The following is a 17,604-nucleotide window of genomic DNA, read 5'->3' as shown; positions in this document are numbered from 1 at the left end:
GTGTGTTAATAAATAAAGACAACAATAGACAGAAATACCTATTGCAAAAAGTCATGTTTAATTTTTTTTCAGATTTATTTTTTTTGTACAGTTATGATGCTTGCGAAGTGGGAATTAATAATTATGAAAATTTTACAGTATGCCCTTAGGCAAAGGTACAGTTATGAGTGCACTGAAAGTGTTAATTGTTAACAATGTAATTACAATATATTATTAATTCAATGACATGAAATTAATGGCTGCATGCTAGGGTTATTAGTTGAAAGCAAATGATAATTTAAGGAACTTAAAATACTAAATGTAGCGCTGTAATCTAAAAAGTTACTTTCAGTATATTGAAGTATATAGAAATAAACATGCTAAAGACTTGAATGCACCTAATGAGAACTCAAATGCAAAAGCAACTGCAATAAAATGCATTACTGAAATTGCATTTTTTGACCTGATGATATTGTCATTGTAAATCGAAAAGCGGACTGCATTATTATTATTATTATTATTATTATTATTATTATTATTATTATTATTATATATTAATAATAATAATAATAATAATAATAATAATAATAATAATAATATTCAACTAAAATATACCCAAAGAAAAATAGCTTAACCAAAGAAAGTCTAACTCTATCATAAACTTATGTGTGAAAAACATGCAAACAATAAAATCTATAAATACCTCTTAAAAACAATCTTTGTTTACTGAACAACAGAAACCAACAACAAACATTAAATTGATGAGGATAGATAGGAATACATTTATTTGAGTCAATTACAGCCGTGGACAACTGACTGTATTGACCTGTTAATGCAGCTTTTACAGCAACGAAAGATAAGGCTTCGGGAAAAAAAAACAAAAAAACAAAAAAACAAAATGCTACTCTTTGTATTACCTGTGAACTTTTAAATAAGATCATGAACTGGGAGGCTGCACACTATTAAGTCCTGCACACTATATCAAATTCACAGCACATTTAGAGATCTGTGGCTGTAGAAGTACTGGAGTGTTTAAATCATTGAGCTACTGAAACAATATTTGTCATAAGTTTTATACCACTTTCTAATTAATATGCTGCACATTTTTTAAAATCACTCCAATTAGAGTGTTAAAGACTGGGTAACACAGACCTGAACTGCACTGGAGAAAATGAGCTTGCTATTTTAATTGGTAATTAATGATTACTTTAAAGTGTTCGCAGGCACTGGAATTGTAATTCAAAATAAGATAACATTAACCATGTTAATTACTAGAAATATCTCAGTTAGCATAATAGAAGCTGCTGGGTTTAAAGGCCAGTGCATTCTACAAGTCACGAGCATGCAGTGTCTCATTTTGAGATTGGGCTTTAATATTTTAAGGTTTATTTTTTTATTTAGTCAGATTCAATCAAAAAGACAGGTTCTAGTAGAACTCAAAAGTGGAAACGTGATAAAAATGATCTTTTTTTTTTCTTAATGCTATTTCTGAAAAACCTTGATTAAAAAAACAGCCATGCACCGAATGGCTGGGATTTCATTTTTTGTTACAGGTGTGGGGTAATGACATACCTCAGAGGGAAGGTAATCTGTCCAGCTGTATTGGGAATATTGTAACCGTGAGTAAAGCCCACATGATGGATGCCTGACAGTCATGCTGAGGGCTCCCAACCACCCTGTAAATTATAATGAATCCAGCTTTCCTATAAAAGCAGACTCCTGATTGTCAGAATATCTATACACTATGCACTGGACCCTGTACTTGCAACACAATGCATAGTGCTCTGCTTAACTATAATGATGTGAAAAATAATAATGGTGAAAAAATAATTCAACTTAACTAGGCTATTAAAAAAGAATGGCTGACAAGATCAGTAGGTGAAGGTGAAGGAGAACGCAGATGAACTGATCAATAACAAATGGCTTCATGTTATTTGTGTTGGCCTAGAAAGCAGCTGCCATGGCCATTTTTTTTTTTTTTTTTTTTGCACCCCCCCCAATCAATTTCAAATGCTCAGGCAGATTGTGTCAATGTGTTTGGCTGGGATCTTGGCATCTGCTTCTTCACCGCAGACCCTGAAGATGATGTACGTGTTGTAGGGGATGATAGCTGTGCCGCTGAGCGGCCTCCATATCCATCCCTGACCTCCTCTCCTGTACATCTTGACAGTGACCTTTAAAAGAGAGAGAAGATGAGGACAGCAATTAGCCAGCAGCTGAACGGCAGTGTTGGGGGCAACTAGAGAATGGTCTTGGACATCATCAGACCACTTCCAATTCTCCCCTTTCACCTAGGATGGCATTAGGCCAAAGCAAAGGTCGTTGAGCCACGAAAGTGATGCTTGCACTGTATTGGAAAAAGCAGCAAATATCGTTGATCACAGGTCAGAGTGCTTTTATCCCAATTTCTTTCTCTCTCTCTCATCCTTGTACATGTGGGGAAACTTTATCTTGTTTAATGCACTGAATAATTTGAATGTGAATATTTTTAAACTAGAAACTCAAGTCCAAAATAAGCGAACACGTATCCACTGAACTCAAAGCATCTGTTGCCTCCACGGTGCAAAGCCACAGAACATTAAGCAGTCCCTAAAGAACTTCCAGATGTATTTTATTCTAATAGTGTCATTATATAGTAAATTAAAAGGCAGGGTAAATGGAATTGTAAAATCAAAATTACTTGAAAACCGCATCTCTCAGGCTTTTGAGGGGCTGCTGACACAGTAAAAGGGAGCCTGGCAACAGCAATACGTGTTAATCATATATTTATAAAATAATAATGAGGGAATGAATGGTACAGTAGGGTAGCCATACACATCACTATCAATTATTGTTAATATTCCAGCTGAGAACACAATAAGACATGTGCAAAATGGTTTGTTTTAAGCAAGGCATATAGCGTGCCACAAAGCTTCTTGTTTATTTTCCTTCCAGTTTTTGTTTGAAGTGCATTTTTGTGCAAGAAGTGGTGTCTCTTTTCCCAGTCGCATAATGATGCAAAGAAGGAGTCAGGATCATTATTTGCAGTCACGTTAGCTGCATTTATTTATGTATTTATTTAAATAATTTAACCAGGGAGGGCACTGGTTATTTATGAGCTAATTTGCAGGTGGCTAGTCTGGCACTGGCACGGAATACAGAATGCTATGCAATAACTGAAGCCACTTTAACACATTAGACACTGTGCATTTTTTAAAAGTATGAATTTGCAGATAGGATGAGGCTTAATTACCTTATATTAAGTTACTTAAAAAAGTAATTACAATTATGAAAGCATGTGAGAGCAAGTAATCTACGTATTTTTTTCCTATCACAATGAGAAATTACCAAACGTTGTTTACCTTTTACTTTATCATATATTTTTTTTTAAGGTAAAAATACAAAATCAAATACAGATTAATGAAAATATGATTTCCTATTAAATTCCTATGTAATTATCAATTTCCAGAGCAATTGGTAAATTCCAACCCTTATTAACTGGACCACCTCTTTTTTTAAATTGTAATTGTTACGCTGATGTCCTCTTCCAGAACCACTGCAAATACTATCAATAATCAATTATCCAATCATGTGTCTTTTCCATTTCCTGGCCTGTGTTTGAGTTGGAAGTCGTCCCCCCCCCGATGTCTCGGGAGGTCTGCAGAGGTCACTGGGACCCCTGGACTGAGTGAAGCCTGTTAACCTCAATCTAGACCTTTACAGCTACTCAGTAGATTTAACCTTTTGCCTTCTCCAGGCTGTTGCCAATAAAATAATAATAATACAAAAACAACAACTAATTTCTTAATAAAGTATTTTACTGATTTTTGTTTTATTTGCATTTACCTGAAGCCCTCTTGGTGTTGCACCTTGTAGATGTATAGCAATCAGACTTTTATGACTACAAGTTTAATTGCCACCTGTTCATACATTAGATTGTCTCATCATAAAGGCTGGCATTGTCTAAATTGTAGTCCATAACCAAATATATATTTGGTTCCCCTTCACTTTTACTACATGTTCTTTGTGTCCTTTCAGATATGGGGAAAGCACCCTAGCAGGACAGTAATATAAAGAAGACTTGAAACTCCATTTAAGCAACAACAATGGAAACAGAGAGAGACACAGGAAATGCCATTGTTTAAACAAATCTTGTAATGATATTTAACCTAAGTTAAATAAATAAATAAATAATAATAATAATAATAATAATAATAATAATAATAATAATAATAATAATAAATGCTGCACGACTATTGTAACTCAGCTCCTATTCTGAGTATAGTTATTGTTGTTCTTTTCCAGTGTTAATTATAATGCCACTGTCAGCTTTCATCTCCCCATTCGCACTCAGTCATTGGGTGAATACAGTGGGTTAGGTTCATTTCACTTCACCGGCAAATGGAATTTCAATTTTCAGGTTTTTACACCTGAAACTAGCCTCCACTGCCCTGATATTTCTATAAATTTAGCTTAAATATCCTCTTCTTTCATCTCCTAAAGGAGTGTGCATCATACACAGATCACCCTCCCAATATTGCTTTTCCTGTTTATTAGCCTCAACAATAGATTCATTAACAAGGTTTTGTCGCTCAGATAATTGGCCCACATGTATTTCAAAGGAAGATTTAATGGCATTTCTTATTTTGCTACATTCAGAGGAGATTAAAGTATATTACAATACCTTTTTACTGTTCTATTTTCTTCATTTTTAGAGGTGGTCAATTTTTAAATTACGTGTTCTTTTCTTTCATCTCCCAGTATTCAATACATTGTCTAGGCCTTTTAGTTGATGGTTGCAGTGGATTGAGTCCTCTATTCCAGCTCGGCTGCACTGTCTGGGTCATTGTGGAGGCCCAATAGTCCTGTTACTCACCCACACAACATCAAAAGGATGGAGAAGTATCAGAGGTGGGGAAAAATTACTTTGAGTTGGGTTTTTCTTCTTGTCCGTAATTGTTGGTGATTATTTTAATAGTCAAGAGGTGGTGGGTTTTAAGGATTCATGAACCAGGATCTGCTGTTTGTTCCTTAAGGTATTATCCCTCATTATCCTGCTGCAGGAAAACTAGTGTCATCCCCACAACACTTCAAATCAACTGGTAAGTTATTCTGGTTACGAATCAGTTTTCAGCTCCGATGCCTATATTACTGTAGCACTGATTTCTATTCAGGGCATTTAGCTGGCAGCAAATCATTATGAAGGCTAAGCAGTAGGTGTTGCACCTCACAGTTTAAGAGCTCAGAATGACTGATATTAAAACATAGCAGTTGACATACAATGCTTGATGACCCATATTTTTTTGTTTGTTTGTTTGTTTTTCATGTTAAAAAAGGGTTAACAGCGTTAGATGTTTCGACTTTTTTACCACAAAGACTCTGAATTCATATTGAAATTAAATTGATATTGGTTTCAATATGCAGTAAGTCCCTTTATAATATGTATTGGTACTGTGTTACTGGTTAAAGAAAAGCTCTTATGATCCAATAGTTCTGATTTTCTTAGTTGCATAAATAGAATAGCACATCCTATTGAGCTTTATGTGAAAAAATGGTGCGGCATTATCACATTGCCTTAGGAAAATTTAAGTTTTTCCATATAAAGCTCAACAGGTGTATCCCCTGTGGTCTGTCTGCTTTACAAATGGAACTTTGATTTTTTGGCCTAGAAGGCTTGATTTCTGAACCTGGAGTCCAGAGTTTGATCCTCATACATTACCTTTTACATTGGGTTAAGATCGCTGACATAATTTCCTCAACAGTTTGATACAAACTGCAACAGTGTTCAGCATACTGTAAATACTGCAGACAACACAAGATGTTTGCTGGATATATCAATTGAAAAGAACAGTACTGTGGTTCTAGAGAAAACAAACCCTGCAAAATACATATATCAGACACCAGACTGTGCTATCAAATCAAAGGCCTTTGGGACAAACCCCTCCCCCCCAAAAACAGCAATTCTTACTATTTAGGGTCCCTGTAGTGGTCTACAGAATAAGCTTTTTATGTAAGAAAACTAGATTTCATCCCGGGGGGGGGGCCTGCAACTGCTGCCTAATGGATGAAAGTCTGCTAAAAAAAAATGCTATTTACTTCTTAGATTCAACTGTCATAAATACTCATAACCTTCTGATGATTTATGACCGTTACAGAAACGGTAGAATAGATTTTTCTGTTTGTTTGTTTGTATGTGTGGGGGGTGGGAGATGTCAGGGTAAGAAAAATGTGAACACCAAATAGCAGCAGGGCGCTAACGCCTTACAATATGACACAATTATTTATTTCCTTTGAAAGGAAGGAATGTTCTTATATTTGTCTTTTTTAAAGCTTGTTAAGCTGTGTCTCATAATACATAATTTGCCTTGGTCCATTTAGGAAGCTGACACTAGACAGTCTAATGAATATTTCACAAATGTGCTTGCAGCAGTACAAGGTCATTGCTGTCATTTTTAAATTGCTGTAATTAAAGGGTGTTGCATTTTTTTTTATTATTATGGCATCACGATTTTACAGGAAACTTGCTTATGCAAAAATATCTTCAAACAGCCCCTAATATTTTCATACATTTCAACTGGTTTAAGCTAACACCATTCTCTACCTTTGCAATATGATCCATTAGGTATATAGGCAGTAATGAGAAGCTTTGATGCAGTTTTTGCATGTACCAGTGAGCTATAAAAGCAATAAAGAAAATCACAGAAAAAAACAAAAAAACAAAATGCCACATCTGTCAAGACAGCAGCGCCTTCATGCAATCGAAATGTTGGAGGCTGGACTACAGCAGCATATTGTGGCTTGCCGCCTTGGGTGCTCACAGCCAGCAATTTCAAACCTGGTAAGACGGTATAACCAGACACACTCTGCCAATGGCCACGAACTGGGAGACCAAGAGTCACAACACCTGCCCAAGATCGACAGATCATTTTGCAGTATCTTCATGATGTCAATTGTATTAAATTAACAAATTGTATTAATTTTATCCAAATATAAGTGATAAGTTTCTTTTGATCGAGTCTACGAGTGTGTGTGTGTGTGTGTGTGTGTGTGTGTGTGTGTGTGTGTGTGTATATATATATATATATATATATATATATATATATATATATATGTCTATGCATACATGCACTAAGCAGGTTACACCCCTGCTTGCATATCTTGATTTTAAAAGACTTAGTTTGAGATAATCTCTTTAAATTGGAATAAATAAGATCTAGACTCCATTGTAAACAACATTATTATAAAAGATTAGTCATTATTAGCAAATAAGTGTGATGTAATAGTAAACAGATTGGGCCCAGTGCAAAACAAAAGTTGACCTTCTTTGCTGAGTCTAAGACAGGAAGGCTCTTTATCATAAAAACAGTTGTATGGCAAAGTCAACAGGGTGCGTTTACTGGACAATCCAATACTGAGCTCGGACATAACTTTACTGTAACACACAAAAAATGTCTGGGTCAACTCACTAGGTTAAGGTAAGAATTGGTTAATTGGATTGTGGCATCCAACTGCACCTAACGTCAAATAAAAAAAATACACTTCAGACACAATTGTTTTGAAGGACTTGAGGCATCCAATGATTTCTGCAAAATGTTTTCATGTAAATAATAGCTGCAACGTTGTGTTTCAGAACTAAATAGAAACTGGACTGGGGCTGTATTACCCTATATTTTAAGACTGTACAATTGCAACAGTCAAATGCTAGTGTTATTAGGAAAGCTGATTTTTATCTTCAGTAATAATAATGTGATTCTTAGTGGATGAACTCTGTGTTCCTAACTACATGCCACGGTGTGCATACTCAAAATATATTTTTTCATAGGCAATACTTATGCACTAAGTCACTAGTTTTTCAGTTCAGTATTTGGCAGCATATCCAATTGTGGGTGGTTTGGTAACCTATACCAATCGCACACAATGGTGATGATTATTTTGCTTCTGTGGTCAACTGACCACTAAACATGAATATGGTAAATTACACACTAATGTTCCACAAACATCTGCTAAAGTATGCAAGTTAATGTAATCCATTTGAATAACTGCGAATGGCACAAGGACTTTGCACGGCAGCTGCTTTACCTGTCTGCCTTGCATGTCTGTATGTGCTGCTGAACCACAAAGCATCCTCTGAGCTGATCATTCAAGTGCCAATGCACACAGGGCACATTCTTCAGAAAATACAAGACAAACTTGGAACCTGTCAGATATAATGTTCTCATTACAATCACCTGCATATTTAAGGTATTGTGTAGCACACAATGGCTTCCAGGTACAAACCCAGACTAAGCTACCAGCATAACAAGTTTTAGGGGTCTATTTGATCAATCTTTACCACACAGGGCTTAGCCAGTTTTATAGAGATGTTTTCAAGCACTGGAGAATCCACCTGGATTGTAGCAGTTGCTATGCCGACATTGAAAAATAGTGCTTTGCAGGGATGGCTTGTCCTGGTGGGTTTGTTCCCTCTATTATGAAATACTGCATAAGAGTGACAACTAGCACAGCGGAGTTAAGTAACTGGTTTGAGCAAGGAGATACACGGTCTTTCTGTGCACTTCCCATATTACAACCACTAAAGAAAGGGTCAGAGTTTATAGTACATATATACTTGTTTGTATCCTGGTTTATCTGTAAAATGTGTACCTGCTTTTATTTATTTTATTTTTTTATAGAATTGTTTTAGAAAGAAATACATATTTGGTCTGTTATCCCAAATGTCTCCAACCTCTGGATATAACTATTCTTCAAAACTACTGATAAATTGTTAGCTTAAATGGATGACACCAACTTAAAAGTATTTAAATTGATTTAGTTTCTTTTTTAATAAGACATGCACAATTAGAGACAATCCTTTTGATTTGTTTTGCAGAAAGCACAGAAACACTGACAGAAACATACTCAGTTTACAGTGAAAAAAAATGTGGTTGATTTTTTTTCTCTTTTCTTTCGAAATAAAGAATCTTCCAATATGCACCCAGAAGCAAGGACCAACATCCAAATCTGTTGCATGTGCTGAAGCAATTTATATTCTAAATCATCCATGGGTTGCCAGCTCATATTTGGCAAAAAAGTGGAAAGACAGTTACTGTCTCGCAGTAAAGCTGTTTATTGAAACAGGATGACTTTATTTTTATACTGTGCAGTGTTAAAAAAAGCCTTGTTGTGTCTTCAGCTTGACTGCAGAAATCCGATTTCTTTGTTACTTAATGCCAACCTTGTTTAGAACCGAAAAAAAAAAGTCTGTAATAGACCCAAACTCTGTGAGAAAGCGTTGTCAAACAAGTCTGCAAGCTACAGAAAAAGAAACAAGAAAGTGATTTAGACTGATAAGCCAGTCTCATTTAGTAACGTACATTCAATTTTCAATCCCTAAATGCAATTCCAATCTCACCGCTCTTCAAACTGTAAAGTATTGGCTTCTGCCAACATCAGGGGGGAGTTTTTTTTTTTTTCAGATGTAGTGATTACAGTTAAGACAAAAGCCTCTGTGTTTGTTCTGTGACAGCACATCTTCAATCATTTTATTTTTTAATTTTACCCATCTCTCTATAGTCTTTTCAGCAACAACCAAAAAAAAAAAAAACATGAACAAATACTCTTCAAATTACCTCTAAACATTGCCCTCTAACCTATGTCAGGTGTACATCATCGTAAGAATGCAACATATAGATTATAAATAAGGTTTGTGATTATAGATACAGAGCTGTTGCATATACAAAAAAAGGACTTCTTTATTGCAATAATTTACAGTGTACATAGACTGATTCCATATACAAGCATGCATTTTAAGCTGTAGTGATAAATGAATAAATGTTACTTGTTGTGGCATGGTGCCCTGCCCCTGTGCGTATTTTGTATGTTTATATGTATGTGTGCAGTGGTGCACGAAGTGTGAGTTATGTTTAAATTGTATATTTGTATTTAGGCACAGGGATTGGAATAATGGGTGACAGGGAGGAAGTTAATATCCTCCCTGCAAAAACATGTGGGAATGTGGTTGAAGTCGTGAATTGAATAAGTGATTAACTGATTAATTAAGGTTCCAGCCACAGGTGTATAAATAAGGTGATCACGGATGGTACGGGGTTAGTGTTTTCAGAGGTGGAATGAGACTTGAGTTGTGAGATAAAGAGAAAAGATAAAGATAGAAATAAGCAATTGCTATGCTTACTGGTTCGAAACCAACGTGATGTTTTATTTAGTGTTTGTTCCGTGTCTGTTTTGTTTGTCTGTTTTGGCTATCACGCCGTTTATTTTGAGTAAATGTTCTGTTTTGTTTAAACTTTTTATTTATTATTAAATCTGCGCACTAGCACATTCATTACCCCCAGTCTGGTGTTGATATCCATTCATTTCCTTGCCTGACATCACCACCAGCCATCCTGGTCACACTTGCTCACTGATTTCTTTCATCCTTCCCACCCAGGGACAGAATTGAAAAATGAGCGGTAGATTATCAGTAATGGGATAGGGGTTTTAGATAACGCTAGTTTTAGATAACATCCACCAACAGGACCTTGACTTAAGGTCTCGCTTGAAAGGTTGCATCTTCAGCAACACAGTACCCCTCCCTCACACTGTGCTTGTGCATTGGCAACCCCCTGCCCTACCCCCAGATCTTTCTACAAAATGAACACCACTTTGTTGCAATGTCAGGGTAGCTCGGTCACCAGTCACATATGAAACTGTTGCTGTTGACCCAGGAGTAGGACCTGACAGACAGTGGCTGGAACTACTCTTGTCTAACCTCTCTTAGCAGTTGTGCTAAGAAAGACTGTCAGAGATTAGCCACAGATACTATGTGAAGATCTGTCAATTAAGCAGCAAACATCAGAACAGTGAAATGCCCATCAGCCGCTCAATCCCCTTGAGCTCGGGCTGTCAAACTTTTTCTTTCTTTTTTTGCATGCTTCTTGTGAGTGGCACTGTCAGCCCCTGGCCTGCTCCTCCCCATTGCATCCATTCAGTGATGATCTCAGAATGAGGGCCATGGTCTTCAGGCTGCTTGTGCAATTGAATTAGGATTAATTAACTATTTTCAGGTTGCCACCCTGTCACTCAGACAATTAACCTCTGCCCATAGGAAGATGCTGCCAACTACATAAACACAAGCAAAGACGAAAGTTACCTTGTTAAGTATTCTTTACAATCTCCTTGCATTCTTAAATTGGGTGTGCATAGCTGATGAACACAAACTAAACTTGGTGTTCTATATTACACTTTTTTATATTTCATATTGTTGGCCTACTGTGTACACCTCTTAAGGAGAATGTAAAAATTTGTACAAATCTGCATTATGGACAGACATATAATGTAATAAATGTAGAACAATCATTTGTTCATTTTTTATACATCTAGATCTGTATTATAATAACTATATAAAAGCATTTGCTTAATGTTTAGGAATTAGGGAGCGACACTATTCCTTATATATAGTATTTTATATGTATTTTATTTACTTATTTATTTATTGGTTTAGAGCTCTAACATAATACCTGGCATGATGTTTGCAAAAATGAGGATGTGCTCCAGGAGTTACTGAATTCAGATTCCTGGGTAGGTGAATGACCAAGCAACCCCAGATATTGTATATTTTATAGAACCAATAGCAGCCCTGAGGAATCTGGAACCTGAAGACAGAGTTAATGAAGGGTCTGCCATTGTAATACACAAGACCAGACAGAATGCATAAAAAACATGCATTTTGCCAATGGTATATGGATCAGGTTTACAGTTTGACGTACACACAATTTTATACAATGTTTGTATTGTTATGTAATTTGTTGACATTTTCATTGCAAGTTGTTTACTATTTCATCATGTGGTGAAGTTATGTTTAGCACTATAACTATATGTTCAATAATGCATGCTAAATTGTCATAAAAACCTGTTTAGTTTACTAAGTTAACATAATTTATATAAAACAAATGTTCTATTGTTGAAAAACACTTCCAAAAGGTAAGGAAATATATATATATATATATATATATATATATATATATATATATATATATATATATATATATATATATATATATATATTTGGTTTGTTTCGTACAAATGTTTTTGCACACACATTTACTTGACCAGATGTGTATAAACCAAAAAGCAATAGCAGGTTAACACACCTAGCATAACACATCAATCAATACAATAATTTATTCAGGCTTTAAGAACACTGTATTCCTTCATGAAAGTTTTCTTTGAGCTAAAAATAAGACCCATGTTGTGGCAATAATCACATGTAAATCCTCGCTGGCAGCTTATCAAATTTAGAGGTGGCTGTAACAAAAACTGGTCATTCCAGTTCTTTGGTATTTTGCGTATAGATATGTGCTGGCCGGTATGGGTTAACCTACGCTCTTACACAGAATCTACTGAGTCCAGACCAGTAGCCCAGACAGCATTCTCTGTGTTGAGAGGAATGGGCAGAGGGAGCAGAGGGGAGGAGTCTCAAGTGTACCTCTGTGGCAGCAATGCCGTGACGCCTTGTCTCTCTTACCCTTTCCAACGCTTCAAATAGCCATGCTGTTTAAAACTGAACATCACATAATGCTCGGTACAGCATCTCATTAGCTGAGCTACAATCACTGTTAACTCTGCATTTCTGTCCCCTTTGTTATTTCTGGATAGAGATTTTCCATTTACTAACCTTACATTTGATACAGTTGCAGCTGGGGCAGAAATTACAGGTGCACACAACAATAAATAAACAACAATAGAGATTGATAGATAACACAATTTAGAAGCATCTCTTTACATCCTAGAGCAGGGGTCTCCAACCCTGGTCCTGGAGAGCTACTGTGGCTACTGGTTTTCGTTTCAACCAATCTCTCAGTTACTTAAATGAACCAATTATTGGCTTAATTAGTCAAGATTAACAGATGTTCCAGATCTTTAGCCACTGATTATGTAAAGATACCTATAAAACCTGCTGGATAGAGTCTCTCCAGGACCAGGGTTGGAAACCCCTGTTCTAGAGAATCTCTTGCAAAATGCCTTTTCGGTTGCTGGAAGTAGGTATGGCATGGTCTTCCGTTTAATACCATAGAAACCTGATGTCTCTCAACGTAACACGCACAGAACAAAATATGACTTTAACACCTCCTCTTTTATTGTGAGCTTAAAAAATGGCAGGAGATTTTATCAGAAAATGGAAACCCAAGTGGAGATTCAGCCACCAAGCAAACCTCTTCACCCTGGAGATGAGGTAAGCAATTGATCTTATTTTTCCTAAAATACTGTAATAAAAGACTCAGACGTCCAACTCATTAATTTTAATACTTAACAGTAACCATAGCATCCTCATATTGTAAGATGATCTCAGTAAAAGCTTTAATGTAACAGGATATATGGCTGCCAAAAAACAAGGCATTCCGGTCTTTTTTTTTTTGGACTATGCCAAAACAGTAAATTTATGTTGGATATGGGCTTGAACTGACAACCGTTGTCCTGTGAGTAATGACACGTACTTTGTATCTGGGAAGTCATGTCATCACCTGCATGTTCGCCATACAATATGCACAGGGTCTTCCTTGTTAATTTACACAATGCATGAATATTACTGCAAAGAAGTTTTACCTGAAGCAATAGGTGCCAGGTTTCAACTGAGCCTGAATTTAGTGTAAACCCATACCAGGATAATAATGGCAGCTACATTGCTAATACATCTGTCATTAGACATAAGAAATAACAATGCAGCCAGGTGAAAGGGTTTGGCGCTTCACGTTTTTTTTTAGAGTGCAACATTTTGGAAGGACATCTTGGTAACTCTATAGTGGCCAGATATACAAAGTCAATTCAGTGATGTCATTTTTACGGAACGTGCACATTTGTAGCTAGCTATTATGCATTTACCATGCACTAACAAACTGTTATTGCATGTACCTGTTCTATATTGATCATTACATGACGTTATTAAAACTGACTTTTCTCAACAAAGATTCACTTATATATTGTGTTAGAAGGGAAACACCCCTTCTTTAAACAAAGCAGGTCTGCCAGTACCAGATGAAACAAACTGCCTGCCACTCCTATATTTGGATTCCAGCTTTGTACAAAAAACTGAAAAAAAAAGAAGAAAAACATATTCTGTGAACAGCCAAACTAATAGTTTTTTTTTTTTTTTTAAACCAGTTCACTTAATATTGTTTTCCCTTTATTACATTTCATTTTCTGGAATGATAATGCATATGGATTCAATACCGAATATATTTAGGCAACTGGATAAGGCTTCCTGCACACATAAACAAATGTGCTGGATTTGCCTGCATACAGTATGCTGCAGTTTTGAACTCTGACCTAGACATACACCTTTATGGATGTTTAATCTTGTATATACTCAAACCAAAAGCTGCTAATGTTATGAAGCAACATTGCGTGAAATTGTTTGACAATTCCATAGGGAGCGCTGCAATGTTTCTTTGCTGACACAGTGGTCATCTTCCATATCAGCAAGGCCTCTTCCACCATAAATCACTGAAATACTAAAGTTCTGTTTAAGTACTATTAAAATGACTCAAAACCTCAACATTAATGCTTCTATACCCAGCTACCGGGACACTAAAAACCTGCTGAACAATTGATTCCAGTAGGGCAACTGTATGATCAGCCAACCCTTTTGTTTACAGTCATCAGTAAAGGGTTGTTTTGTTAACATCCATGCACATAAACTACTATAAATTGGAGCCAACTAATCAGACTCTTCAACACTAGCTGCCCATCATTCCAAGAAACACACAAGCCCTCTTCACTCAGCCCAGCCATGTTCTAGCTGCTAAGAGCCTAGGGTTTCTAAACAGTCTGTGAACAGCTACCCGTCTCTTTGGTTTACCCACCCACTCCTTTCCATCCAAGTGGAGGCACCCTAGGGTTAAACCCTTAATAGATGTTGTGATCAAAGGGCTTTAAGCGAGACATAAATAAACCCAAACTTTTTATTGAAAGTTAGGAGGGAGGGTAGTTGGCTGCAAGGTGCAGTATAGGCTGTGGGGGAACATGGAGCTATAGATGCCATTGCTTGAAGCGAATGCTGTGAAACAATGTAACTATCTGCTGCAGGGGAAAAGAAGGTGGGAAAAACAAACACCAAACACATTGCCAGCCCTGGAAAACAATAGGGTTAAAGCAGGCCTGGAACTACTCGATCACAGTAACTGTACAGCAATTTGGAAATAACTGTTTTTTATTGATATATTGAGACAGTCTGCATGTGAAACACAAGAGAAAAAGAAAAGATGTTAAAAAAAAAAAAAAAAGTGTCTGTTTTGATCAACCCCATTAGGTGGATAATCTGCTATTTGGTGACATGCACAGTTCAGTTTAATCACCAGATTGCCAAAGCTATGACCTCAATCACTGGTTAACTTTAAAATAGCTCTGCCTACAGCCTGACACAGCTAACAGGAAGCCATTAGAGCGCCAGCAATTACCATTTACATCCATCCACATAGTCCCTATTTTATTTTAATCTGTTTAAGTGCATTTTCTGCGAGAGGTTAAAATATGAATCCCCTTCTCCTGAATGAGGCTGCTTTTCTGGCTGACTCGAGAGCACAATTTACGACTGATTTAATTTGTTCTTCACAAACATTCCTAATGACATTACCCCGGTGCATACACTGACTGCCTCCTCTTATTCCATTAACTCCCAAATCGGGTTTAAAGACCATATTGATGCTGGATGTTATTATGGGTGATTATCAAAACAACAGACAATGGGGCAAAGTGTTTACTAACTGGTTTATCTGTAATTTCATGTAACTACAACAGATGGTAATGCTACAAATTATAAATCAACCTTTTCACTGCTGAAGTGCACTGGCTTTCTGCTCTGCAGAAATGCAGCATCTATAAACACATACATTTACCTCACTGATTACAGTATTTATCTCCTTTGAGGGAATTAGTGCGCTGCTAAAACTAGCCGAACGTGAAATTCAAATTTACTTTTGGAAATCCTTTAATGTTACATTTAGTTGCATTTTCTTACCATAATATTTGTGTTGTATGCAATTTATCCTGATACGGTACATGCAGCTGCAGGCTTTTATTCCCATTTTAATATCCACTGCTATTTCACAGCTTGAGGAACACAGAGATAAAACACTGCTCTGTATCTGCATGTATTTATGCAGCTTTATAGACTGACTTCATTAATACGGTTGTGTTATTAACCCTGAAACCCTTTGCAGCAGCTTTTTACAGCAGGGTAAATACACAGCAAAACGAGCTGTCAGATACAGCCATGGCTGGTAGTTGTTTGGAGTTGTAAGCGATTATAACTGTGAGGTAAGCAGAAGAAGCAATTACTACTGTAAATGTTGAGTCTAATTGGCGCATTGAGCTAACACACAAGCCTTTCACCTATGGAGGTCTGTGTTCTGATCGCGTTCAGGTCAAAACCAGAATAAGTTTTGTGGTCTTGACAGCTCACATCACACCTCACCACAATCTACAGTTAAGACTGTTTTCTGGTGATTATTCATTAACAGGTGAAATGGTTGAAAATAAGGAGAATACTCTTAAATCTCATAGATGTAATACAGATATACTGATCTAAATGTATCCCTAACACAATACTTTTCATACAGCTCCTAGTTTTTGATGATGTGACTGTAATTTTATGTACAGTATACCTTTAGTCTGACACTGTCAGTGATGTAACTATTTTTAAACTATTAAACTCATCCCATCAAATAATAAAAAAAAGCCTAAAAAAAAACTTAAGCACGACAAAGACCTTTTATTCGTGTTACACAAAGCTGCAATCTGATTATTTGCAAATTGCCTCCCCATATTTTTGGCAGTCCTTTTCAGAGACCCCCAAAGCACTCAGTGCTTCTCAGTGCAAACAAAGTACTGTGAGGCCACAATGCGATGTGACACTGTGATAGATATGCTAATTTCTTCATTCACTCCACTTCACTCTCTTTATTCTTTCCAATTAAAGCAAATGCTACTGAAACTGTAATTAAGCTGTGCCAGAGCCATGATTGCCCGCTGTTTTAATGAAGCCCTATTGATTTTTCTTTTATTTCTATTGGTCGCCTGTAACACTCTGTGGCCGAAACAAATGGAAATAGAGTGAAGCTACTGAACACAGACTGCATTGTGCACAGAGACTAATTAAAACAAAAAGAACCAGAAAGCGGTAGGGTCACAACCAGTGTTTACTTTTTTTAAAGCAATTTTCTTTTTTTTTTTAAATAAACTTAGAGTGCCCTATTACTGTACATCTGATTTTTCTCCCCAATTTAGAATGTCCAACTATTTTTACCCCACCACAGCAATTCCGCACACAGCTCAGGAGAACTGAAGATTTGGTGGGCGTCCTCTGATCCCACGACCAAATCAGCTTCCTCTTCTACACCCAGGAACTCGAGAGGAATGTCAGTGAGCTTTCCCGTTTTGCCTCCCTTACCCACAGGAGCGCCAGTGCGATGCTCCCTCCAGAATCCCCAGCGCACTGTCGATTTCGCACAGGCAGGACATGAACCTGCGCTCCCCTGACTGTGTAACTACACCTGTACACCATGTGGATGGGCTTTTACCAGGTGAGACCCTCAGGTACCCCTTTAAATTGTATTTAAAGCAGGTGTGTTGAACTCTAAACTAATTAATGCAAGTCAGTTTTCATCAGATCAT

At 36.7% G+C, this 17,604-nt stretch overlaps 1 protein-coding gene across 3 annotated transcripts in view; it reads right to left on the bottom strand.

Annotated features, from left to right (window-relative positions):
* Positions 1-599: 599 nt before the first annotated feature.
* Positions 600-17,604, bottom strand: part of si:zfos-911d5.4 — a 41,170-nt gene continuing 24,165 nt past the window's right edge. For all 3 annotated transcript variants that reach the window (XM_041269328.1, XM_041269329.1, XM_041269330.1), the window contains one exon: positions 600-2,153. In XM_041269328.1, coding sequence (XP_041125262.1) covers positions 1,986-2,153 — 168 coding nt within the window. In that variant the 3' untranslated portion in view covers positions 600-1,985. The remainder of the gene's footprint in view (positions 2,154-17,604) is intronic.

This window comes from Polyodon spathula, chromosome 13 (genome assembly GCF_017654505.1).
Source record: "Polyodon spathula isolate WHYD16114869_AA chromosome 13, ASM1765450v1, whole genome shotgun sequence".
NCBI lineage: Eukaryota > Metazoa > Chordata > Actinopteri > Acipenseriformes > Polyodontidae > Polyodon > Polyodon spathula.
This window is presented reverse-complemented; position numbering and strand designations above follow the sequence as displayed.